Here is a 24,728-nt window from a genome sequence, read left to right on the forward strand (position 1 = left end):
TCTGTACGATATCTTTTTCCAGTAACACGAATCCCTTAGTGTCCCACAATAAATGTGAATGAGAATGAGCTCAACAAAGTGTGACACAACAGGGGATTTTTATGGTGACAATGACTGTGTTTTCAGTTAAAATATTTACTTTAATAATAATTAATAGTCTGAAACTGGCATTAAAAAAAAACTACATTTACATTTATATAACATGAGTTGACACCAGTTCTGCTCAGTATGAATATATTTCATCTCATCTTGAAGTTTGACTTTAGTGAGCAAAAACTGTGTTCATTATTCTTACTTCTTTATTATGAGCTCACATGTTTGCAGAGTTATGATTGGTCGTGTTTCTCACAAGCACGAACTTTATACGCTTTAAAAAAAAAAAAAAGTAAAACGGGCGCAGTTGTATTGCTCATGTCAAATCCAAAAATCCTATTGGATTCAATGATGCTCCTGGGCTGTACTTTGCTCTGACACATGCTGATTCATTTCACCTCTTTACGTGCTCAGTCACGAGTCGTCAGATACGAAGCTGCTGTGGAAACGAGTTCTGTAACTAAACACTCCTTTATTTGAACATAAAAACTGATACTTCACTCATACTGTGCAACACGTGTTTTGATCACATGTGGAAATTATCAAGCCATCACTCGGGTCACAAAACTGTTTTTATTCAGGTATAAAACATTCAGATAGTCATTACGGTACATTTTAAAAGATACCGGTACACCCATGTCAACAACAAGCACATATGAACTGAAAAAGTAACACTTATGTAAGTTAGAACCCTGTTCCTAGTGGTTTTAAAAATATAAATAATGCCAATGTGGGTCAAACATCTGGTGTACTTTATTTCTGGTTATATGAGAAGCCTTTAATGTTATTACAGCAAATATATGGAAGGCAAATGACAGACATTGTTTTATTCAAACGCCAGGTACTCTTAGATATCTTACCAAGAGCGCGCTGTCCTTCAAACCAGCCGTTTAATAATCACAATCAATTGTGATATGATTTATTACAGATGTCATACACTGAAGTAGAAATAGTCAACAGAAAGTAGATGATCCAGGGTTTAAGTATACCTGCCCTTTATATATAGATTTAGTTAAAAGTAAGGATCAAAATAGCATCTGATATCTGAAGCGAAGTGATTATGTGTGAGTAAAACAAGAACATCCAAAATCAAACCGTTGGAGCCCTCAGCGCTGTTTGTACTTGTGACACTGAAAGCTTTACTTTTGGGGCTCACTGTGTACACATATGATGCTCGAATACAGAAACAATATTGACGTGATAAAAACACTGCGCAATCGTGTACGTCATGAAAACATGGAATCAATTCAGAATCAACGATTTGTAGTCAATGCATTGTAGCGCATTCCGAACATTTAAGTCTTTATTTTCTCTTAAAACAGAAAAATCCAGGGAACGTACGCGGCTGGTTTTCCCTCTCAGACGTATGCGTTCCTTCCGTAGTTGGTTGGAGCTGTCTGAGACGTTGCCACTGTGGAGAGCACATATCCTCTGGAGGCTGGTTGGTATGGATATGGTCTAAACACACACACACATAAGACCCGTTTTTTTTTTGTATTTTGCTTAAGTGGTGCAAGGATTTCACCATCGGATACTCACACTTTTTCACCGGGTGTTTTCAATCTGCAGGCGCACATCAAGCACGAACCTCCACAGATGGCCAATGTGGCTGAAGCCCAACCGATGTACAGGCCCTCTCCAATCTCATACCTGCAATACAGAAACGTTTAACTGAACAGTGTTATGCATCACATATTGTCTTGATTTCCAGGTGGTTCCACTGGAATTACATATGTAGATTCTATTGACTTACTTGGTCCCCGCATAGAGTTGGTCAAAGAACTGCTGGGTGATGTTGGCTGCATACCAAGACACAGCGATCAGGGTGCAAAGCCCTTCAAAACACAAAGCCTGGTTTACTTTTCACAGTTTAAATATTAGTTTGAATTGACAGACAATATAAGCAATGGACGTTGGTATATTAATCCATGTTTAAAAGCATTTTTTTTTTTTTTATAAGGAATTAATCTTGGCCCTAAAGGCAGGACACAACTCTCTTTTCAGGTCAGTGATAAATGGTCATTTTGGAAAAAAAAAAACCCAACAAGAAGCATGAGCAATTCAACTGGTAAGTGTTTACCTTGCAACAAGAAGAATACTCCTCCAATCGCAGCGATCCGTCCCTTCAGTACATAGTTTTCTCCGCCTATTTTGGAGCACTGCATTCCTACCAGCGTAGCCACGAGGCCAAACGTCCCGAATACAATGGCGGCAATCATCAGCGCTCGCGAGGCCTGAATGTACCCTGTGTGCAAACAACAAGGGATACAATGGAAATCTTTACTCACAACAATGGCGTACTGTATAAAATCCAAAGGGAAAAAAAAAAAAAAGATATTTACATATGGTAACATGTGTTTTGCAATGCCTTGTTTATATTTAGCATGCAGCCAAAATGATGAACAACAAATCAAATCTATCACATTTAATTCAGTCATTCATTTTGATGCTTAAGAATTTGTGTTTGGCTTCATGGTGGTCACAGTATTTATGTACACATTGTTTTTCTTGATTAAGTCTTTAACATCCAATAGAAAAATATTTCTGAGTATCAGTCTAACAATCTATATGCATAAAGAGGTTTAACACATGATTGCAGTGAAGTATTTTCAGTTTTATACAATCCACTTGGACTATTTACTAACACAAATACTGTTTGGCTGATATCTGTAAAAGCTATTTACCTTTAGGAACAAATAATTAAAGAAGTTAACCAGGATCAACATTAACATGTAATAGGCTTACATGGAAATATCAATGTTGTCCCAATAAGCGTAAGCGTTCTAGTGAAGTTTATTGTGGTGGTGCTTGTTTGTGCTCTCTCATATCTCACTACATCGCTTCATTACTGATATACGGCACAGCAGACGCTTGTAATCTCAACAGTACACCTCCCTAACTTGTAGATAAAGGAAACACAACAGATAGCACTCATAACTGATATATCTACTGTTGTGTTTGTTTCAAGGTCACATTGGTTCACTGTACATACTGTACACAGATTAAGTACAAACCCTCTATTTTTCCCTGTGTTACTGAAGCTCTTCCTCAACATTTTACACAGTTTCCTCAAAAGCAAAGTAACTTGTTTACAACGTCACTGTGCTAAATACCCCGAGTAACTGAGTATAGCATAGTATAGGGTCGCATTTTAAGCCTGAGCGTCACTGGTAGTAACCAGACAAGTTCTGCGTGGACAACGTACCACTGAGTGCGAGCAGAGATGGAAAATCCCGACAGTTGTGAACTCCGATAGAGTCGGTAGCACAGGACATCCACAGGTTTTCATAGATGGTTGATGTGGTGATCACATTACCGTCCACCGTGGAGACCCTCCAGTATCGATTTGGAAGGGCAATCCCAACCATGAGCCACGCCAGAAAGCCCAGGAAGAAAGCAAAAGCTTCTACGGATGGATTCATATTTCCTCGCGTCTTCAATGCGACCAGTATAGTGTTTTCCAGAGAGAGGCCGCACTGAATACAAACGTTAACTCTGCCGGGTATCTTTCCGTCACAAACCAGAGGATTTGTTGGCCGCACAGCCTCAATGTGCCACACCAAATTCCCAGCAACCCCTGTGCTAATGTGCCACAGAAAAACCACAAATCAATGATTAATTCCTCACAGCCCACTTATGATTTCCCCCCCATTATTCCCACTTCTATTCAACCTTTTCAAAGTCTCCAAATGTTTACCCAACGCAAAGGACAACAGAGAGGTGAAGTCCAGCCTTCAAACTACTGACAAATGTCTATAGACATTCAGTCATTTGTCAGCTCTCGCCATTCGCTTTGAACACTATGTAAACAATATTAAAGATAATTGATGGGATTGAAGTCACCTATTCTACACTTCACCCTCTTTTCAAGGTGTTTCACGGTGCATCACCACCAGCCTGACCCGTAGAAGACCGGGTTTTCTGAGGCACAGATACGATGTTTGCTTGGCTGACATCCCAAAAGACTTATTGGGCTTTTATCACCGTGTTTTTTTGTTCATACGTACAAAACGGTTTGACTTTATTCCCATTGGTTTAAACTCAAACTCCAGAAGTAAAATATTTTGGCCCATGCTGACTATATGAACACCAAGTTACCGTGGTTCAGTTGTGGATAACATTGTAGTTTTTTTTTTTGTTTTTTTTTAGAAATATCAAAACCTCTACATAGATTGACTTGCTAGTCATTGTCTTCTACTGCTTCTGTTTGTTAAATACCACATTATTATGAATAATACAAAATGTGAATACAGTGATAGAAAGATATTTAATGTTATGAAATTAAAAGAAAATGGAAACTATAAGGCCATCACCCTACAATAATGTCTGTGTTCTATTAGACTGTTTTGTTCGAGAAATGTGTATAATAATGCAGGTAATAATGTAATCCAGAACAAGATATGCTTTCAGAGATTCCCATAACATTTTTATTAACTTTAGTTGACAAAAATAAAACATAGTTGCATTGGAAACACAGCAAATTCCAGACCAAGTATTTTTTTTTTTGCATATTTAAAATAATATTTTGTTCTTTACTAATAATGACAGTAAAAATGAAATATTTGAATTTCATTCAAAAGTGAATTAACAGTGACAGTGTTCTCTAAAAGAAATACAAAAGGCAAGATGATAAAATAGGATTATTTAGCTCCATATATATAGTTCATATTAATTCTATTACTTCATAATTTGGAAGATCAAAGGATAAAAGCACAAGTCTCAATCTGTTAAAGAACTGAAAAATGCACTTTTCTTCAAATATTAGATCACAAAGTGCAACATCAGCTATAAAATAATGCTGAATCATCAGAGAATAACGTAAAGTTTGAATGACAATGTACAAAGCTCCAGATATAGATTAACACCAAGCAGGTAATCCAAATGAAAGGACTTGTCTTGACCTATGCAAGATATATCTATTTCTTTTCAAAAGACTGTGAGGCTGCGTTTACTTTCACTCACCTGGGAGAGCAAAAAGGGATGGAAAGTCTCGACAGTTATAGATCCCCGTTGAATCACTGGCACACGACATCCAGAGGTTCTCATAGACTGTTGAGGTTATAATCACGCTCCCATCTTGGGTGGATTCTTTCCAATACTGATCTTGAAGTGAAACAAAATTCAATATCCAGCTTCCAAAAGTTAAGAAAAGTGCTACAATCTCCAGGGTTCCTTTCATCTTGAAGGTGGTGTTCTATCAGTAATATCGCAGCAACAATATTGCCTCTGAGAGGAGCCCTATTGGTACCTTCTGCAACTGATGTACATTTTTGGGTGAGTGAGAACTGACTTTTTTTTTTTTTTTTTTCTCCCCCATGCACTCAAACCTGGACGAATTTGAACATTGATTTGTTGGCTGTAGCTACATCATAAGTCTTGCTATTCCCGCCCAAAATTGATGACATTTCACGTGCTCGCTATGGCACTATAGGAATGTAAGTCTGCAATGAGCCTTTCTTTCCTCGTTTGATTGGCAGTGGAGATCGAGATAATCTCTTGTAAAACAGTCATCACGGCTCTAAATCAAAGCGCCAACAGCTTTAAGGATGGGACTTAGTGCCCCAGTCAATCACATGAGATTTGCTCCGACGTGCTTCTGAGGGCACTTCAGGAGACATTTAGCAAGATGGTGTTTCGGTCTTCAGAAAATTTTATTTAAAATCCTGTCAGGAATACTTTAGTCATAAAGCAAAATCTGCATCAAATTCAAACTAATTACATGAAAAACAGACAATAAGTAAAAGATTCAATGACATGAAGAGAGGTTCTCATTGTACTTGGTGTGTGTAGAAAGTCTTATCTTTGTCCTGCTTGTATCTTCTTTCACATCATTATTAGCAAGTCATTTTAAGTGAGGTTATTTCAAGTCCCTTAAGTAAATACGTATGTAGAACAACTGACTATAAGGTAAAACAAACATTGAAAGCTGGGTGAAATGTGTCTGGGTGACTTATTGAAGACAAAAAGTGTCTTTTTTTTTCCCAGCGCTGGTTAAGCATTAACAAGTTTGCAGCGGGACAAAAGATGCCTTTCTTTTTTAGCTTGAGCATATAGATTGGATGTCTGCAGTGTTGACATAATACAGTATTCTCACCTTAAAGAAACTGGTCAAAGGCGAGGCTGCTCTAGCACACCCTTGCAATAAATAACTTCTCCCTGTATGTGGAGGAAACATATAGATTTGCGAGGAAATACAAGATTAAAAGTGATTAAACGAGTGTTTGTTCTTACACTGCGTATCTCTCCACAGTAGTCTCCCTGGGACTTGTCAAAATTCATGTAGATGTGGAAGTTTTCTTTGTTTACAACAAACTCGAATCTGATCAGTTATAATCGGTATCTTATCAAATTGTGGAATTTGCCAGTAGGCAATCAAAAGTACAGTTCAAAGTGCTATCATAACATTGTAGAAGGATTCAGACTTTAACATATAGTCTTGTGTCTGTTAATGTTTGATTTCTTCCCCCTTTCGTCAGACAGCAGGAAAACTCATCCAGTTGTGTCCGCGTTGACCTCCCTGCTTCAAGGGAAAGTCTGCTCCAACTAAACCTGCTTTAAACACACCGCCAGCCAATCAATCAAAGTGTAATCAGTGGTTTTTAATCTCTTGGCGTTTTTGATTTATGGGATAATTTAACAGCTGCTGGTGCGAAAGCAGTCAAACACACTCACAGTTGGCCACCACACGACTGGATTTTCTCTGGTTCCTTGATAAATCATGGAGTGGAATAAGCCTTTGTGTGCGAATACACAGATTGAAATTAAGGGTATAAGTCATGTTTGCTTTCAGTAATTCGTGCCTGCAGCAAAACCTGTTTCAATTATGTGTCATAGGTAGACCTTTGAATAGTCAGTATTAGTGTGCACTGTGTAATAGAGTTTCGGTGAAAGCATGGCATGTGCGCATGCACGCAAACGCGCAATTTTCCTCCATATTAGTCTATATTTATATTTTGAGCTCAGTTACTGTGGTACACTGCTTTCTATATTTACCTTCTCTTTGTACTCTGAGGGAGTCGTACCTGGCACCGCTGTCTTCCTAATGAACAGCAACTGATTGATATTGGGTTTTTTCCTCTGTTTCTGAGGAGCATTATCTGTGTAGAGTCTACACTGTAGACCTCCTGTCTTAACAAAGACAGACTTACTCATGTGCTGCTGCTCCATATGACAGACTATCTTTCTACATATACAAGACAAATATCACAAATGACAGTTTCAAGTTTCACAGCTTGGCCTTTTTTTTTTAATCTATTTTTGTGGTTAAATCTGAAGTATGTTGTCATTTGATAATCTGATAAGAAAATAAACAGGTGTGATTTAGTTATGATTAAAGACTGTTGTACTTTTAAAGTGACCTAAATGTCACTTAAGAACAAACTCAAACGTATGTATGTGTCATATATAGCACATTTATGGCATCTTTCTGTTGTTGAAACCTCAAATAAACCGGAAATGTTGACAACAAAAAAAACATATTTTGTGTTTGCAAGATTTTATTAAATGCTTTCAGCTATACATATACATTTTTTTTCCTATAATGCTACTGTTAAATAACATCTACTAACATTAAAGGATGAAAGTAAAATGAATGAAACAAAGTAATTACATAACTGTACTGCCAATGCAGGAGATTTTCTTTGGTTCATAAAATGTGCCTATGATTTATATACAAAATCTCTTTAAATACTTTGTCTTTTATCACTAAACAAAAAATGTGGACCTGCAATAGGATTACAACAGGCAATATCAGTGTGGCCATTTGTACACATTTTCATCAAATTACATTAATTTTTTCGGGTGTATAGTTACCCTATAATTGGTTCCGATATCACATTATAGGTACATGAAATATATAATAATTTTCATGAATATACATCTGATTAAGAGTGAGTGGCACCAGATGAACACTCACCACATCTACGTGTGTTAATATAGTTTTGTATCCATCTCTAATTCAAAGCAGGACACATCCTCCACCTTTTGATTCCACAAAGTTTGGGTCGAGATCATTGGGAAGCTTTCCGTTTTCTCCCCAGATGTTCAGCTCTCCAAACACTCCCGTCTCAACCATCTCCTCCTGCCAGGGGATCGGGACGTTGCCGGATGAAAAGTCGTTGTAGAACTCTGCGTCTTTGTTGTCCAAGACGATACCTTTGATTGTGCTGAAGGCTCCCACATCGTCAATGTCTTTGGCGTAGACCATTTTAGGATCAGGGATGAACGGCGGAGGCAGCATACCTTTAGGTGAAGCACAAAGGATGGAGGTCACCCAAAGAAATGTCCACAAGACAAATACAGCTTGATACAAGAAGTGTCCTGTATTACAAAAATACATTGTGGGGTGTTTTATTTTTGTCTTTTGAAAGAGTGTGGCTGTCCTACCGCCAAACTTGCAGTAAAAATGTTCATTCTTGTTCTAGCTAAAAGTTAATATTTCAGATTTTAAAAATATCAAGATTCAGGATTCAGTCAGAGTTCCAAAAGGTAAAGGAAGGGTGTCAAACACGTTTTAGTTCAGGAGACACATACAGCTCAACTTATCTTGAATGGGCCGAACAGGTAAATTGGGACTGTAATAACTTTTAAACTCCAACTTTAAAGTTGTTTTTTTGTTGTTGCTGTTGTTGTAGTGCAGAGTACATGTGATGATAATGTTTATACAGTATTTTCACAAAACCAAACAATCACTATGGAAAATGACAACAGTTCTCAACATAAAGCGAAATTGTGTTGTGTCCGTCACTCTGAAACTTTCCACAAAATCAATGTTTTCTTTGAAATGTTTATAATTTGCTCGGTGGTTTGGCGGGCCGGGGCGGAGCCTCTTGCTGGTCGGTCTTGGCCCACGGGGTTTGTGTTTGATACTCCTGGTTTACAGCTTTTTGATTACATATCAAGAATAGAAACAAATGATACGGACAGCAAACACTGATTAGATGTTTATGACCAGGGCCAACCCGTATGATTGCAGCTAGGACAGGATCTGAATTATACAAGACACATCATCCACACTCACAGTCTCGACCCGTAGTGAATAATAAAGGACATTAACCCTGATGCTAAATTAGCTGCAGACCTCAGGAGGAAGATATGGCTATGTGTATTTCAGGTTACGTGTTTTGTTTGTGGGTACATCCTTTTGCACCTGCTTCCAGACGGCCCCAGTTGATCTCCTTGAAGAAGGGCTGATTCTTGAGCTCTGAGCAATCGTTATTTTTGAATCCCAGTCGCTTCACCGGGTCCTTCAACATCAGGCCTTCGCAAATGTCTTTGCAATCTTTGCTGAAGGCCGGTGTGTAAGAAACGGCATCGTTTATGATCCTGCGTGCGACTTCGGTGTTCTCAACCTGAAGAGCGACGGTGATATATTGGTTGTGATGTGGCAACTGAGAAATGACACTGAACAAAGGCAAACAGGTAAAGTAAGGTTATGTGTACAGTACCTTCTCTCCCCGGACTCTGAAGGGCCCTTTGGCAGCAATCATTTCATACAGGGTGACTCCCAGAGTGAAGTAGTCCACTGTGTAGTCATACTCCTTTTTCTCGAGCAGCTCTGGAGCCATGAAACCTGAATCACACACATTGATGTACAATTTAAAATCTTGTAATTTATTTTATTTTTTTTTTTTTCTTAACTCGATGTTTTGACTCACCAGGAGTACCGGCATATCCAGTAGTTTTGTCTTTTCCTGGCGGAAGTTCCACAGCCAGACCCAAATCAGACAGACGGACATGTCCTGGGGGAAAACAGCTGGGATTACAACAGTTGTATCTGGATACTGAACAGAAAATAGACACTTTTGTCCAGGTACCCGCTTTCAAATCAAAGGGATTTTGTGCTGTTCATTTTGAAAAACAAAAAACAAAACAAAAAGTCAGAATTTATGGTAAATATTGTATTTTTATTCATGCCTAGATTTTGTGAAAATATGAGAAGTCTGAAGTGAAATGTGGGGGCAAAAGCCCATCTCACAGAGCTTCAACTATCAGTACTTTAAAAGCCCATTTCATTTCATTTAGGGATGAAATATCAGTTCATGTTGGCAGATCACGCGTCTCACCTGCATCATCCAGCAGCACGTTCTCGGGCTTCAGATCTCTGTAGATGATCCTGTGCTGATGAAGGTGCTCCAGCCCGCAGACAACCTGAGCTGTATAGAAACATGCTCGCTTCTCGTTAAAACCAGGATTTTTTTCATCCACATTGTACATGTGAAACCTGTGAGGAACAGCAGCATGTTATTGGATCGACTGTGGTTGAGAAAGAGAGGAGTCACAGTTTTGAGTTCAAATTGTTCAAAGTGAGAAGATGTTATTTAGCATTTGTGATTTTAATGACAGAAACGAGTAACTGGCATGTCTTTACAATGCAGTCAATCTGGGGTTTTTTTGGGGCACCTGAGGTCTCCTCCATTCATGATGGTCATGACCAGGCAGAGGTCCGTCTTGGTCTGGAAGGCATAAGCCAGCGTCACGATGAAGCGACTGTGAACTTTGGCGAGGATGCGCTTCTCCACAATCGCACCCTAAAGACAAGTTGAACATAAGAGCATGATTTATAAGGGGGGGGGGGATTAAAAAAAGCTGTGGTGATTTGAAGTATTGCTGACTGGTTTTTGTGGACTGAACATTTTTAACCAGACCGGGGAACGAATGAGCGAACACTGATCTTCAGCCTTCTGACCTGCATTGTAGTGCTGCTCCCAGCAGAACTAAAGTTCATTATCCATTGATGCTTTTAGAAGCAATGGGCTTTAGTTGAGCGCATTGATTCTGTATGGGACGCTGAGCTTCTTTGTTGGGACTTTAATAGGGTCTCAAGCTTCTTTGCATTGAGCTGTTGTTAGAGCTAAATCCCTGCACATGCTGGGAAGTCCACTTGCTCTCGCTCTTCTTTATTAACTGCGAACGCTCATTTTCAGTTTGCCGCTAATTCCATCATCCCATTGTCATGACTAATTTGATTTGATAAGAATGTTTGTGGGTGGAATTGGTTAACCTGTCGGTGCGTTACCTCGTAGCCTTTGCGTTTCTTGAGCCTCTTCTTCTCCAGCTTCTTGTTGGCGTACATTTTGCCCGTTGCTTTTGCCTGACAAGCGAACACTTCCCCAAACCCTCCTTTACCCAGGACCCTGAAGTCCATGAACCACTCCTCATCCACGGGCTGGCTCTCCAGCCATTTAAATTGAACGTAGCGCAAGAAGTACATGCTGTTCTTGAAGCCATCCAAGGCCGACTTCTCCAGGTGTTTGAGTAGCTGCTGTTCGCTCTCCTTGAACAGGTCACCATGGACGTTCTTGAAGTCTTCCTTCACTCGGCTGATGGCCTTCTCCTCGAGGAATTTGCAAAAATTCTTTGACGCTGCCTCATAGTATTTATTGACCATTTTTTGGGCCTTCTGCACTCTGTCCTTCTCTTGGGAAGTGTTGTAGTCTCCAATGTCTTTCCACAGCTCACCGAAATTTTTATGGTTTGCATCACTTTCCAGAAACTGCCGGAACAGGCGCATGCCGACGGGTTGTTTGACGCACATGCTTTCGAAGGCCGAGTCCACCGTTGTCTTCATGTGCTCACAATCTCTGATGTGTGGGAGTTTCAGCCTGGCGCGCATCTTCTTGTCTCGCATGGTCGCTGCTGCAGATCCATCCACGCTGCCCCGGGCAGACACATAGGCGGAGTTCGCCACAACAGTCTCCAAACCACCGATGTCCATGGCGTCGCCTTTATCTGGCACACACAAAACCAAACACACCTGTCAAAGGGCTGGAAAAGGTTTTTATTAAGCATCCCCATAGCTCTTTAGTTTTATTAGTAGGTCATGCTGATGCACCAGAGGAACCCATTACTGAGCGCAATAAATTTTTTTCTAAATGTAGTATATCTATAACCTATGTAATCCTGCTGTGTTTGTGGTCTGCTTTTACACAGTCTTTTTTTTTTTTAAGGATTTTTGTCCATTTAGTTCATTTCGATATAAATGATGAATTTTCTTGCTCTGGTGTGCAATGGCGCTGGCCATTGTTTACATGATATTTCAAAGTTTTTTTTAAAGGTTTTTAAAAAAAACAAAAATACTGACCACTAAAGTAAATCTAGATATTTGATTACACGTGAGTTTAATCAGGCACGGTCGCATTTGCCAATTACTATTTCCTTCCATAATAAATTACTGATTGTCTTGTTTTTAAAGGTATCATGTACTCTCTTTCTCACGCACATTCTCACACTCTTTCTGTCTTCCAACCTTCTTCTTATCTAACTTACTGCAGTTTTTCTTTTTCTCTTTTGCAGTGTGCTAAGTTTAACCATACAGGTCTCAGTGGTGAGAAATCTATGTAAACCTTTGATTATCTGAGTTTAATTCTGTCTTTACAATTTGGAGATTCTATTATGAATTACTAATTTTAACTAATAACACACAAGTCCCACTCCTCGGGCACCCTGCACAATTCTCTGAGAGCTAAAGAAGTCCAGAGTGACCGCGGGCGGCTTAAAGGATCACTAAAGCCTGTTAACGTCTCAGTTTACAACTTTACTACGTGCAAATCAAGAAGAATCGTTGAAATCACCACAAAACACAACGAGGGAGGAGCTATTGAAAAAAGAGTTACTACATGAAATATTATTAGTACCTTAGTACCTATACAGACCAGATACGAAAGAAATATGCTGATGTGCATTCACATAAGACATCCTGAACAAATGATGAGGTTGGTGCAGTTCTATGAGGAAAATGGTTAGAAATGTTTTCTCCTTAAGGTTATATAGGCGTAATCTGTTTCAGACATTTAGATTTGTTGGCAAGGTTGAACCAAACTTTTGTCAGTTTAATTTCTTTCTTATAAGGTTTGTTTATTAAACACACAAAAGTTTTGAAACTTTCATCACTGTGCTATTGTAAAGTGGCAAACACTGGATAAAGAAGAGATCCCTAGTTCAAGATATAAACCTGACACTCCTACAAAGTTAAGATGAATTTGTGCTTTTCTCTATTTTACTTAGTTGCATGTGGCGTTACAAGGCCTTGAGCTAAGCCAGCTATTACTGTTTTTACTGACAGCTTAATGCTGCCGCATTAATTCGGGGTGCCAAACAAACACTTGTGTCGTTCACAGTATCCACTTAATCTGACCTGTTACTGAAAATAAAGCTTGGACTCTTTCAGGCCAAACCCTCAGCAGGTGAACTGTGAATAATATTGGAATATGCTGCTCCCTGCTGTTCAAAACATTCATGGAAGAAGTTTTTTGTTTTTTTTCTTCTTCTTTTTCATTTTCATTTCAGATGCTTTGGATGAGGGTTGCGTGCACAACGATGCACTTGCATGTGCACACACTCACGCGAGGAGAAGGATTTGGCCAGATGCGGTACTGTGAAACGGAGCATTAGCTCCAAATCGACCGTCCAAGCTTTTTTACTCCCTCAACCTTATGTGGTACTACAAACTGCAGGAGAAAATGCTCCCCAAGCCTCAATAACGATGCAATGACAACAATCATACATTCACAGTTTGAAAATTTAGATGCATGATTTACTTTTGACTTATTCTAGTATTACTGACCTTTGTGCAAATCGTTAGTAGGCTATCAAAATCTCAACTTTTCAAAATAAGCAATTATTAAACCATATTTTGTCATTGCAGAGGAAATACTGCATGCTCCGCCCTGATGCAGAAAATATCGGCTCATGCTATGTCAGACAGGTGACCTATAGTGACCACTGGACTTGTGTGAAGTATATTTGATGTTCAAAAGCTTCTCTGTGCTGACCTGGTACATGTGGTACAGGAAGCGATACTGCTGGCTGCATGCTATCCTGACTTTACTCAATCCAATTAACACTGACCGTTGATACCAGCGCTTAACATGCAGATAATTGACCTCCTTGTTAATTAACCTATATCTTTTAGACGTGCATTTAAATGTATTTAAACAAATGGAGCACTAAAGTGAAGCAAGTTAATCATCTCAAAGAGAGTTGTAAAAGAAACAGTAAATGTGATCAACTGGAACCAAAAGGGGAAAGTAGCACCAGGGCATGTTGGGGTTTTGTTGTATGAGGCTTCTGATCAAATATTTATGGCATATGACAATATTTCAGCAGATAATGAGAGAGAGGTAGTCAATACTGTGTAAAATGCATAGTCAAACTAATCAGAATATTTAGGACCGTTGTTAAATATATCAAGATTGCTTTAAAAAGATGAAAAGCAGCACTTACCAAACTTTCCTTCTGTTGCAGAGTGTCAAATCAAGAGCTGTAGTAAATAAATGAATTGCCGCAGGATTCCACCCACCCTATTACCTTCCCTCTTATTTACAAATGTTGCTTCCATCAACCAGACACCTCGGTGAGTGTCTTTAGCAGGCGTGGTGTGTTGTGGGTTTCAGGTTGTGGTTCTCTTTGTACCTGAAATCCTACTTGTCAGTTCATTAGCTGGGCGAGGATTAGACCCTGACATTATTGGACGCTGCAACTTGGCAGAAGCTATTAGTGTAACTCAGCAGCAGCAGTGATTACTGATCAGCAGGTACCAACTCATCATTCAAGTAGTCACAGCTGAAGTCACACTGATGGTCAAGGGTAGCGTAAAATGTTATTTTCCATCAAAAGACAATCGCAATGATAAGATTCCTCTTTACTATTACAGGTTATCCAAACTTTGACTCATACTGCATATCTCTGAACATGACACTGTGACATAGAATACTTTGAAAGCTCTCAATGCAATAAAAACGTACAGAGTAACGACGTAAAAATATGCATAAGCTCAGGTGAATGCCTTTTTGGACGTGGAGTATTGGCTTTATAAATAAATGTAATTCTTTAAAAGAGACTGCGCAAAATGTAAAAGTGATGTCTCATTTAAGCCTGTTCAAGCCCATTTTCTGTCTTTGCATCATGCTGAAGCTGTTTTAAAGACCCTGAGCACCAATCCAATTTAAAAAAGGGGTAGAGGTGAAGCAGATTTTACTTTCAAGTCTAATCCAGCTCAGTCACAAAGTACAAACCCACCCACCCAGACAAGATTGTTAACAATACCTGCATGAACTGGACCAATGAGAGCTCACGTGTGACGTCAAAGGTGAGCTGCAGAGATAGTATGGATCCATTTTTAGTCTTCTGCAAAGACACCTATATCCTATATTTTCCGGGTTGGTTGAAAATTGTAAACCATTTCACATCTGCAATTCCCTCACGGTCTCACAGCAATACTGTATTAAGACAGAAAACCCATCATTGTATTTTATTTATTTTTTCAGGTTAGTGTTGAATCATTTCCTATTTATCTAATTGATTGTAAATTAAAGATAGAAAAAACAAACAGGCACATTCGCCCACAAAATAGAGATTTCAAAATGTCTGCAATTATGGCAGCTGAGCTGCAAGGGCTCATTACTCACTGTAATCTATAATTGAGTACATTGACCTGCTCTGGTAACCGAGTATTACCCTGAACTCATGTCTTCCAACTGTAAAGTTGTGATGTGTGTCAGATTAAAGACTCTCTTAATAACTGACCTGTGCTTAATGTGGCTTCTCATACCCAAGAACTTTAATGGTGATTTACTGGCTGTGTGTGAGCATCCTAAATGAATTAGAGCAAATCTGTTACGTGCAGATATTTAACCTTTGTAATGAAATAAATGTGTAATTATTGCGTGGCTGCACTGAAAAAGCCAAACCATTCGCTTGGAGAGTTTAGGATTATATGAAACATAGTTTGAAACGTAGTTTGAAAAAAAATATATGTTTATTTTATCATTGTATTATACTGCAGATTACATTGAAATTAACTTGTTTATTCACATTATTAATATTAGTAGTAGTATTGTGCGAATGTTGAAGCAGATCAAAGGAGATCAGCAACTTATTATTTAATTCTGCTTCAGCAGCATTAAAGTTCAGCCTTCAGGATTCACATTTGCATTTTCTTCTGGAAATCCAAACCCCTAGTTAATTTATTGATAACAATATTGACAACTAGTTTCATTATTATTGGTTTTTTTATTTTTATTATTATTATTATTATTAGTAGTAGTAGTAGTAGTATTAGTATTAGTATTATTAGTGTTATCATCATCATCATCATCATCATCATCATATCCCTGCCAACCAAAAATGAAGAAGGATTCTCATTGGCTGAGACGATAAACGTCACACGTACGCACGTAAGCTGTGGGACTCGTGCCTGAGATGAGACGTTCAGGGGACAAGCACGTTGTACGTTCAATATTCACGAGAAATTTAACAAACAAAAAAAAAAGTATTATTGGGGACAACTAATTGTCACCCTCAGTTCATACAAGACTAATGTTGAAATTCTATGTGTATATTTTGAATGCTGTGTTGTTTCGGATTTCACTATTTCAGAAAAAAACGATATCTTTTTTGTCCGTATAAAATTGGATTGCGCAGTTTACGAGGAGCCATGAAATGCTCACATGTCCGCGCGCTTCCACACCACGGCTGCGTGTTGCGGGCCCAGTACAGTAGCACCTGTGTGCGGAGGAAGACGTGGCTTCAGAGCTAAAAAAAAAAAAAAAGTAGCTATGGAGGATAGAACGGACCGGCAGAGGGTCTGACATCCGTCCTCCAGCCCCGGTGGCCGAGATGGACTTCGTGCTGAGCGGAGTCGCGGCTTGCGGCGCGTGTCTGTTCACCAACCCGCTGGAGGTCGTCAAGACGCGCATGCAGCTGCAGGGAGAGCTGAAGAGTCGAGGCTCCTACCAGGTTTACTACCGCAACGTCTTCCACGCTTTCTACACCATCGGTAAGGTGGACGGACTGGCGGGGCTGCAGAAGGGACTCGTCCCCGGCTTGTTCTACCAGTTCTTTATGAATGGAGTCCGGCTGGGCTCTTTCGCCGTCATCGAGTCCTCTGGTTACATCCACACCAATGGAAGGGTCAGCGCGGTCAAAACCACCATGGCAGGGGCCGTGGCTGGAGTGGTGGGAGCCGTGATGGGAAGCCCCATATACCTGGTCAGTGGCTGGCTTTATTTCATCCTGAAGTCGTACTTTCTTTGGTTTGGTGAAGGTGATGAGATGAACTCAGTCTTGTTGGCTCCACTGACAGGTGAAGACTCACCTGCAGAGTCAGGCTACCTCCACTATTGCTGTCGGCCATCAGCATCAACATCAGGTAAACAATAACCCCTGACTCTGGGTAGTAGACGTGTGAGTGGAAAGCATCAGCAGTTTTGTTTTTTTTTGTCTGATGTGTGCTCCTCCTCCTCCTCCTCTTCCTGACAGGGTATGATCCATGCTCTGAGAGCCATCTACAGACAGCACGGCATTCTGGGACTGTGGAGGGGCTCCAGTGCTGCTGTACCCAGGGTCAGCGTGGGGTCGGCCGCCCAGCTCTCCACCTTCTCCTCCTCCAAGGAGCTCGTCCTTGACCTCCAGGTTAGAAATTGTCTCGCTGAGGGTTTCGCCTTAACACCAAAGTCATCTAAATCCAGTGCGTGGCTGTGGGGGGGGGGGGGTTGTTTCCTCCCTGTGCGCATGTTTTCCACATGACTGCACTGTTCAAGAATAAACATTCCTGTTCCAAGGGTCTGCCCATCCCTACTGTTTAACTCACAGAGCTGCTGCACTGTGTTGAGTGGCAGAAACCGAATCGGCGAGAATTTCCTTATGGGAAGCATAAGTTATGAAACTACTCGCCTCCATAAGATCTGTTTTTAATGTGATGTTACAAATGCATAAACGCTAGGCAGAGTCTTAAGAGAGCAAAATAAAACGTAAGAAACCTACTAAAGGCTCAAATCTTCATTCAGTAATCCGCAGGATGGGTGAGGGGGTGAATACTGTCATTAGTCACAGCTCTAAACTCCTGAAAACACTTGCGTAGAGATCATTTGTAGTCAATAGCTGTTTACACTTTTGGAAAGCGGTCATTGTGGTACTGACAAAGCAGTCTGCATTGCTCTCCTCTGGAATAGAAACTTGACACCTTTCATTGGCCCCCTGGCTGAAGCTATGAAGCTTACATAACTGTTGGATTTAGTTTACGGGGTGTACATTGCTGATGAAGCTCCTCTTGCCAAAAACCCAATAAACATACAACAGTTGATAATGTTGTCACGATGTTCTGATTCCTGATGTTTGTGTGTTCCTGTTTTAGAGTTCCCTCAGTCTATTTGAAGATCAGTGCTAAATAATGCAACAAAATATTGGAGTAGTTTTACACCCAATCTCCATTTCTCATCTTGTGTAAGAACATTAAATATCTGATGGCTCATCCTGCCCATGGGGAGTTACTATTTTTCCATCTCGCCATGTTCTATAATTCTTCCATCCAACTGGGAGTCAATGGAGCCCATCCCAGATAATGATGTGTGAAGAGAGTGTGCGTAAAGGTACAGTTAGCCAGTACGTCTGCGGAGGTGGAACACGGTCCCTCTGTCCATGTCCCACACTCTATAAGCATAATGTGCTTTATTAGTCCAGGGTTGAGTTGGCAACGACTCGCAAAAGATCGACAGTGGAGGAATTATGAAGGGTGGAGCGAATTGCTACCTTGTCATTCGACCTTCGATACCTTCACTGATAAATGTAATCATCTGTGTATTTACCTTCCGCTGTATGCAAACATAAGTATTTCAGTGTGATATACAAGATGACCGCTCACTTTTTTCATAACCTTTTGAAACGACAAGCTGCCTCTGACATTGTCCCAGTACTTGACGGGTTTTTTGGCCACGCTCCACTTCTCGCTTTCGCCACCGTGTCGGCGCACATCCATACGTGTGCACTCAGTCCGGAGCGTTGTGGCGTTCTTCTCCCCAGGTGTTCCCGCAGCACAGCTGGCTGGTGCCCCTGACGGCCGGCATGATCAGCAGTGTTGTCGTGGTGCTTTGCATGACGCCTTTCGACGTGGTGAGCACGCGGCTCTACAACCAACCAGTGGACCATCTGGGCAAGGTGAGGCTGAAGGACTGCTCCGGGAGACTCGCTCCACCAAAGCTTGTTCAGCTTGTTCAGCTTGTTCTCCATCCTGTTGATCCAGTCATTTGTGGTACAGATTCTTTTAAACATTAGCTTATCCCGAGAAAATTCTCCTTTTCTCTGCAACGCCTTAATATTCAGTTGAACTCTCTTGTTATAAAAGCTACAGGCCAGTTATATGTGGTCCTGCACAAAATGCACAGAAGAGAGTTTAAATACACAAAGATCACCTCGCCAGGAGAGCGTCTGTTCCGCTCTGCAAGAAACTTAAGCGACAACGTTTTGTCTTATAGGGGCAGCTTTACAAAGGATTCGCTGACTGCTTCTCTCAGACCCTGAAGAAGGAGAGCTTGACGGGACTCTACAAAGGCTTGGGAGCCTCTTACTTCCGACTGGGTCCACACACCATCCTGTCTTTGTTCTTCTGGGATGAACTGCGCAAATTCTACCGGCCGTTCAGATAACGCCAGGGACCAGTACTCGCGGGTGAAAATGGGTAACTCATTAAGTTTTGAGTGCACGGGTTCAGCGAGCCTTCGTTTAATGAGTTCACGGTTGTGAGGTGAGGAAGACACTGAACATCTTCGACGGTGAAAGGAAAGAAGCGAGGGAACATTTTACACTCCAAGAAAGAAAGCGCACGGCAGTCGAAACTCCATTCAGACCTTTTTTTAATCAAGCGCAAGCGCTCGAGTTTGTTGCGATAACGTGCAGTGTGCTGTCACATAACTGCATCTTTTAGAGAACCCGCATCGTTTAAAATGATCTGTACTGTGTAGCCTTTTGAAGAAAGCACCGAGTTTGACTTTCAGTTTCAAAAAAAAAATTGAACTGAAGCCACATTCTGTCAGACAGAAGACGGGACCACAAACTCGCTTCTTCACTGCGGCTGTGTTTGGCCAGGTGGAGCGGTAGAGAAAAATAAAAGTATAATTTTTAACAGATCACGAGTCGGCCCACACCAATAAGTTAGTGTGTAAAATGAATACGAATCGGATGAACATAGGGTTTTTTTAAATTATAGACTAACTTTTCTCGGTACAAACAAATCAAGCCGTAGTTCTAAACAAGCTTGTGATGTTTCTACTTGAGTGTTTATTGCAGAGGGGAAAATGTTTATATGAGACATTTTGTTGGCCTTGAATGAAAACGAAGCTTGCAAAGCTTTTTAGGAGAAACTTCCTAAATGGAATGTGGACATTTTGCAGGAATGTGGGAATCCGTCCCACTGCATTCATTTTGTTAGTTTGTTGTGTTTGTCAGATTGTTGGTCTGCAGTCTGCCTGATTGTTTCTATCAATTTAAAAGAAAACGGGCGAATGAGGCAATGAACACCGAAATAGTCTTTTTTTTTTTCATTACAATAGTAAAATACTGAAAATACTGCAGCAGAAAACAAACGCTCTCCTACCAATGGCCTGTTAAAGTTGAAGATGCTAGAAAGTTATGTGAATACCTTTTAAAGTTAAGTTTAGATTACAAATGTATTTCTGTTAATTCGTTAAAAGTTATTCAAACAAAAAATATCTGCACTGTTTTCAGTTTTGTATTATTATGATGCAGTATTTGAAAATAAGGAGCACAAATTGAGAATTTTGTTTGGATGGCAGTGTCGGCAGAGACCCCTGCAACCACGACTCGGCACTTTAAGAGCAAAGTTCTACTTTTAAAGTTGCTTTTACCATGTGGTGAATTCCTCTACCGCCTTATCGCCGCCCCCTGTTTGAATAGAAGTTTGAAAACTCCCGTATGAAATCTGCTTGAGTATAATCTTCGTGGGGGGTTGCGTTTTGTGCTGGTGCAGCGACACTGTTTCCTCTTGCTTTTGATTACTCAGCGGTTTCGAAGTACAATGTGCTTTCGGGCTGACCTTTACTCGGGGTCACACCAGCATCTTCACACTTTCATTCATCTGTGGCAGCAACCTGCAAAGGCTGGCTTTTTACATTGTGAAACACCTTTTTCTTTATCCCAAATAATAATAAGTCCTCTAAGCTGTTGAGGTCGCACCAATGCAATGTTCAAAAATCACTTCTGATCTGCTTTTACGACATTTTAACGCATCCAATGAACTAATACATCATGTTGCAACAATTTTCAGCTGATTATTAATCACATTTCAGTGTGTTGTTGTGGCCTTTGAGAAATAAGAAGACTTTTTGACGAGCGTCGTCACTATGAAGCCAAAAGTCTGATAATTAAAAATGAAATATTTTGGACTCTTAATGTAAAATGTCTTTCTCGCGTTGGTGCTTTCTTCATAAAGTGCAGGATTTAATAAGATGTCATGGACTTGTGTGTGACAGCACACTACCTTTGTCTTTGAAACCTGCGATAAACTGTACTGTACCTATAAGAATGTATATCGGTTCATTTCCACAACACTCAGAAGGAGAGTAATGTTACTTGAGTTTTATATTCAGAGGTTTTTAGCCTCTGCCCTCCTGGCCGGTGAGGAGGCTATAGATACTGTAGAATATACCAACAGAATCAGGTTGTCATTTTTAATCTTTCTAGTGAAATCAGGTTTCCGGTTGTAATTGTGTTCATTTTAAACTAGAAACACTGTATGTGAAAATACCCAATGATCTTTTTTCATCCAAGTTAACTTAGTTTGGATTTTGTTGAGTAAATTTAGCATAATAGTTTCATACACTGGAAGACATGTAGTGTAATAATCCCCCCTGGTCCATATGAGACTGTGAAAATCCTCAAGGTGACATTTGAAGTGACGTCTGCGAAGCAAACATTGTGCCATTTTTTGCTCTTGATTCATTTCATACCATTACTGTTCACTCCTTGAATGCTGCCTTTTAATCACAGAGCCATGCGAAACCTGTTCAAACTGAAAAGTTACTGATGAGAAGGGCCTTGTTCACACTGCTTGGAAATGCGACTCAGTTCTGATTTTTTTTTTTTTACCCGTATCTGACCTGTTTTGTGGCCGTGTGGAAGCTCCAATTCTCTCTTTTTTTTTTTTTTTTTTTCGTACAAGACCCAGATCACGTTCAATCACGGCAGTCTGATAGAGGTTGTATTTAAAAATTAATGTGAATAATCACGCAAAAATATTGGAATTGAGCATGAAGACGTGCAGTGTTCAACATGACCATAGTGTCAGAAGATCATGAAGCTCTGGGAAAAGGTCAGGAGTGGTGATGAAGATGGTGATGATGATGACAATGATGATTGTCAATGAAACGGACTTCTGTAAAAAAATGTGTCTTTTGGTTTGGAATTTGCTTGCTTCATTTGGAGGTTGTTCCCACACACCCTGGTGACAGTTCTGTGTGGAGCAATAATAGTGAATGTTACGTGCAGAACATCTTTGACTGTGTTTCAACATACACTCCCTGTAATGGATTTTGAAGATGTGTGCCTTGGACATGAAGGGAAACGAAATGATTAAATGTGTTACTGACACTGATTGTGTTTCTCACTTGTATTATTTTTTTTTTCAATTAAATGATACTTAACATGAAGTTTGTCCAGTTGAGCTGTGAGATGGACGCACAGAGGTCGATGCACAAAAAAGCTGCAGCTAATTATTAATCCTGCCTGTAAACTGGTACATATAATATTTATTCCCCAAAAGAATTAATTAGAAACAGAATCAAACTCTTAAAACATTAGATTTTATTTTGAAATAACCAATCCATTTAAGTAGTTTTACATTGAGGTCAAAACAGATGAAATGTGATTTAAGAATAAACATTGGTATGAATACAATCACAAATATATATTGGGTAAAAGCTCATTTAAAATCCTCAAACTATTTTGATTCAAGATAATTGGAAAGAAAATAGTTTTCTAAAAGGAAGTAGAACCTCGTGCATCTTCTTGTGAAGGCAGGAGCGGCCTGATGACATCTGCTGGTTGAAGAGGTGAACAAATGCAGAGCCAAACCACCAAACCAAACCATGGTGAGTGAGACAGGAAAGCCTGTAAACTTGATTGTATTTAGATTAAAAACCATGCATAGTGTGATTTAGACTTTTTTTAAGGTGCACTGCAAATGTGTATTTCATATATGCAAGATGTGTTTAGTGCAGTCTCACTGTTAGTGGTGCAGAGGGAGATACCACACTGAGCTTTAAAACCTCTGAATTGTGTTTAGTGCATTTAATGTGACTTTTGCATTATTTAAGGTATTTTTGAGGTTGATTTACTTGTTTTATGTTTGGAAATGAAGATTTTTCTGTTAATGATGTGAGTTTTGAATACTCGAACATGCTGTTTGATTGTAATTTCTCTTTCAATACTGAAAAAGAACACTTGAATCTGATATGTTGTACAACAGCCTTTTTGAACATGGATTTAAGCTGATTGATGCAGAGTACAGCGTTTTTGATTAGTATTGATTCATAAAGATTGGAAACGGAACATGATTTATTAATACATCATGTGATTATGATGTAACAATTGGATCTTTTCTGGCCTATCTGTAGGTCAGGGTTTGTTTGTTTTCACACTTCCTTTCTGTGAACCAATCGATGGGGACCGAAGCAACGCCCACAACTGGATCAATATTCCTGATGAGCTCGTTCAAGGTTTCAGATCCGGAGATTCAGTGATTCCCAGTGTGAAACGGGCGGCGAGCCTGATCGACCCATTGGCAGGGAAAGTGTGCCTGTTGCCGATTCCTCCCGTCTCACGGACTGCATGGTAGGATCCAATGGACGCTTTGCACAAACACTGATCACAAAAAGGGCCCCAACGATACACAAGACTCACTTGGGAAGAGGTTTTGATTTTACCGGCTTTATTATTTTAGTTTATGTTTCATTCAGTGTTCTCATGATTTGTTGTGTTTATATTGTTACTGTTGTTATTTAGTATTCATTCAACCATTGTTGCATGTGTGGACATTAACACTGGCTCTTAATAAGCATCTTCTGATCTAGTCCATTTGACTGGCCTCTTGCCTGTTTTTATTTGGCCATGAAAAACGCATTCTTCATAGATTGACATCTAATTTCCCTTCGGTATAACACTAGACATACTCCCTGATTACTACAAGCCATATGAAAGAAAATAACAGTAGGAATTTGGAGTAAACTGCTGTTGAACTTGTATCTGAAGCACTCAAAGCATGAAGAATTATCAGATTCAGGAATTAACAAAGAACAAACAACCTCATAAACAATCATAAAAAGAACAATATTTTGGTCTCGGCTGAATAACTAACAGTTCTCACGGGTCCGTGAAGTTTTCCACTTCTGTGGCCCAGTCTTTGTCCCCCATTGCCACACAGGGAGAGCGCAAAACACCGATTTCTGCCTATAATACCGTGAAGTGAACTGAGCCGAGACTGACAGAATAATAAACACAAGCATTCAACAAGCTCTAATATATAAAAATAATCAAGAGCCCAAAAGGTAACCTACTAAATGAATGAACCACCGAAATGAATCTTCCTGAACCAGATTAACAGGCGCAGTTACTGAGTCTTTTCACAGCATGACTGAAACTGCTCGAATTCAGACGCTGGTTGATGCAGTGCTGCTGTGGGAATCTAAACTCTCTGGATTCCGGGTATAAATGTTTTGAGGAAATGGGACATTGGAAAAAATTCCTGGCCCATGAACTTGAATCTTTTTTTAGACAGAAAACATGTGATGTCATTTACAAACTCCATACACACAAGTGTTCCAGTTATCCAGTAACAAAAAGGAGCT

The 24,728-nt window shown here is 39.9% G+C and overlaps 3 protein-coding genes across 3 annotated transcripts; 1 reads left to right on the plus strand and 2 right to left on the minus strand.

The window, feature by feature from the left end:
* Window positions 1-1,300: 1,300 nt before the first annotated feature.
* LOC308139863 (claudin-15-like) lies at window positions 1,301-3,515 on the minus strand (the record flags this gene model as incomplete). Its single annotated transcript, XM_080509443.1, has 5 exons — window positions 1,301-1,551; window positions 1,633-1,743; window positions 1,847-1,928; window positions 2,174-2,338; window positions 3,299-3,515. The coding sequence occupies 5 exons, from the start codon at window positions 3,513-3,515 to the stop codon at window positions 1,452-1,454; spliced, it is 675 nt and encodes a 224-aa protein (XP_080365569.1). The 3' UTR covers window positions 1,301-1,451.
* A 4,243-nt stretch (window positions 3,516-7,758) lies between these two features.
* Window positions 7,759-16,954, minus strand: grk1b (G protein-coupled receptor kinase 1 b). The gene is made up of 8 exons (XM_080509501.1): window positions 16,828-16,954; window positions 11,111-11,823; window positions 10,495-10,622; window positions 10,158-10,315; window positions 9,750-9,833; window positions 9,540-9,664; window positions 9,242-9,443; window positions 7,759-8,334 (listed from the first exon to the last, which is right to left on the minus strand). The coding sequence occupies exons 2-8, from the start codon at window positions 11,807-11,809 to the stop codon at window positions 8,051-8,053; spliced, it is 1,680 nt and encodes a 559-aa protein (XP_080365627.1). The 5' UTR covers window positions 11,810-11,823; window positions 16,828-16,954; the 3' UTR covers window positions 7,759-8,050.
* On the plus strand, window positions 16,602-22,438 carry slc25a35 (solute carrier family 25 member 35). The gene is made up of 5 exons (XM_080509502.1): window positions 16,602-17,082; window positions 17,177-17,242; window positions 17,353-17,505; window positions 18,892-19,026; window positions 19,344-22,438. The coding sequence occupies exons 1-5, from the start codon at window positions 16,711-16,713 to the stop codon at window positions 19,512-19,514; spliced, it is 897 nt and encodes a 298-aa protein (XP_080365628.1). The 5' UTR covers window positions 16,602-16,710; the 3' UTR covers window positions 19,515-22,438.
* The last annotated feature ends 2,290 nt before the right edge of the window (window positions 22,439-24,728 follow it).

This window comes from Blennius ocellaris (assembly GCF_963422515.1).
Source record: "Blennius ocellaris genome assembly, chromosome: 14".
NCBI lineage: Eukaryota > Metazoa > Chordata > Actinopteri > Blenniiformes > Blenniidae > Blennius > Blennius ocellaris.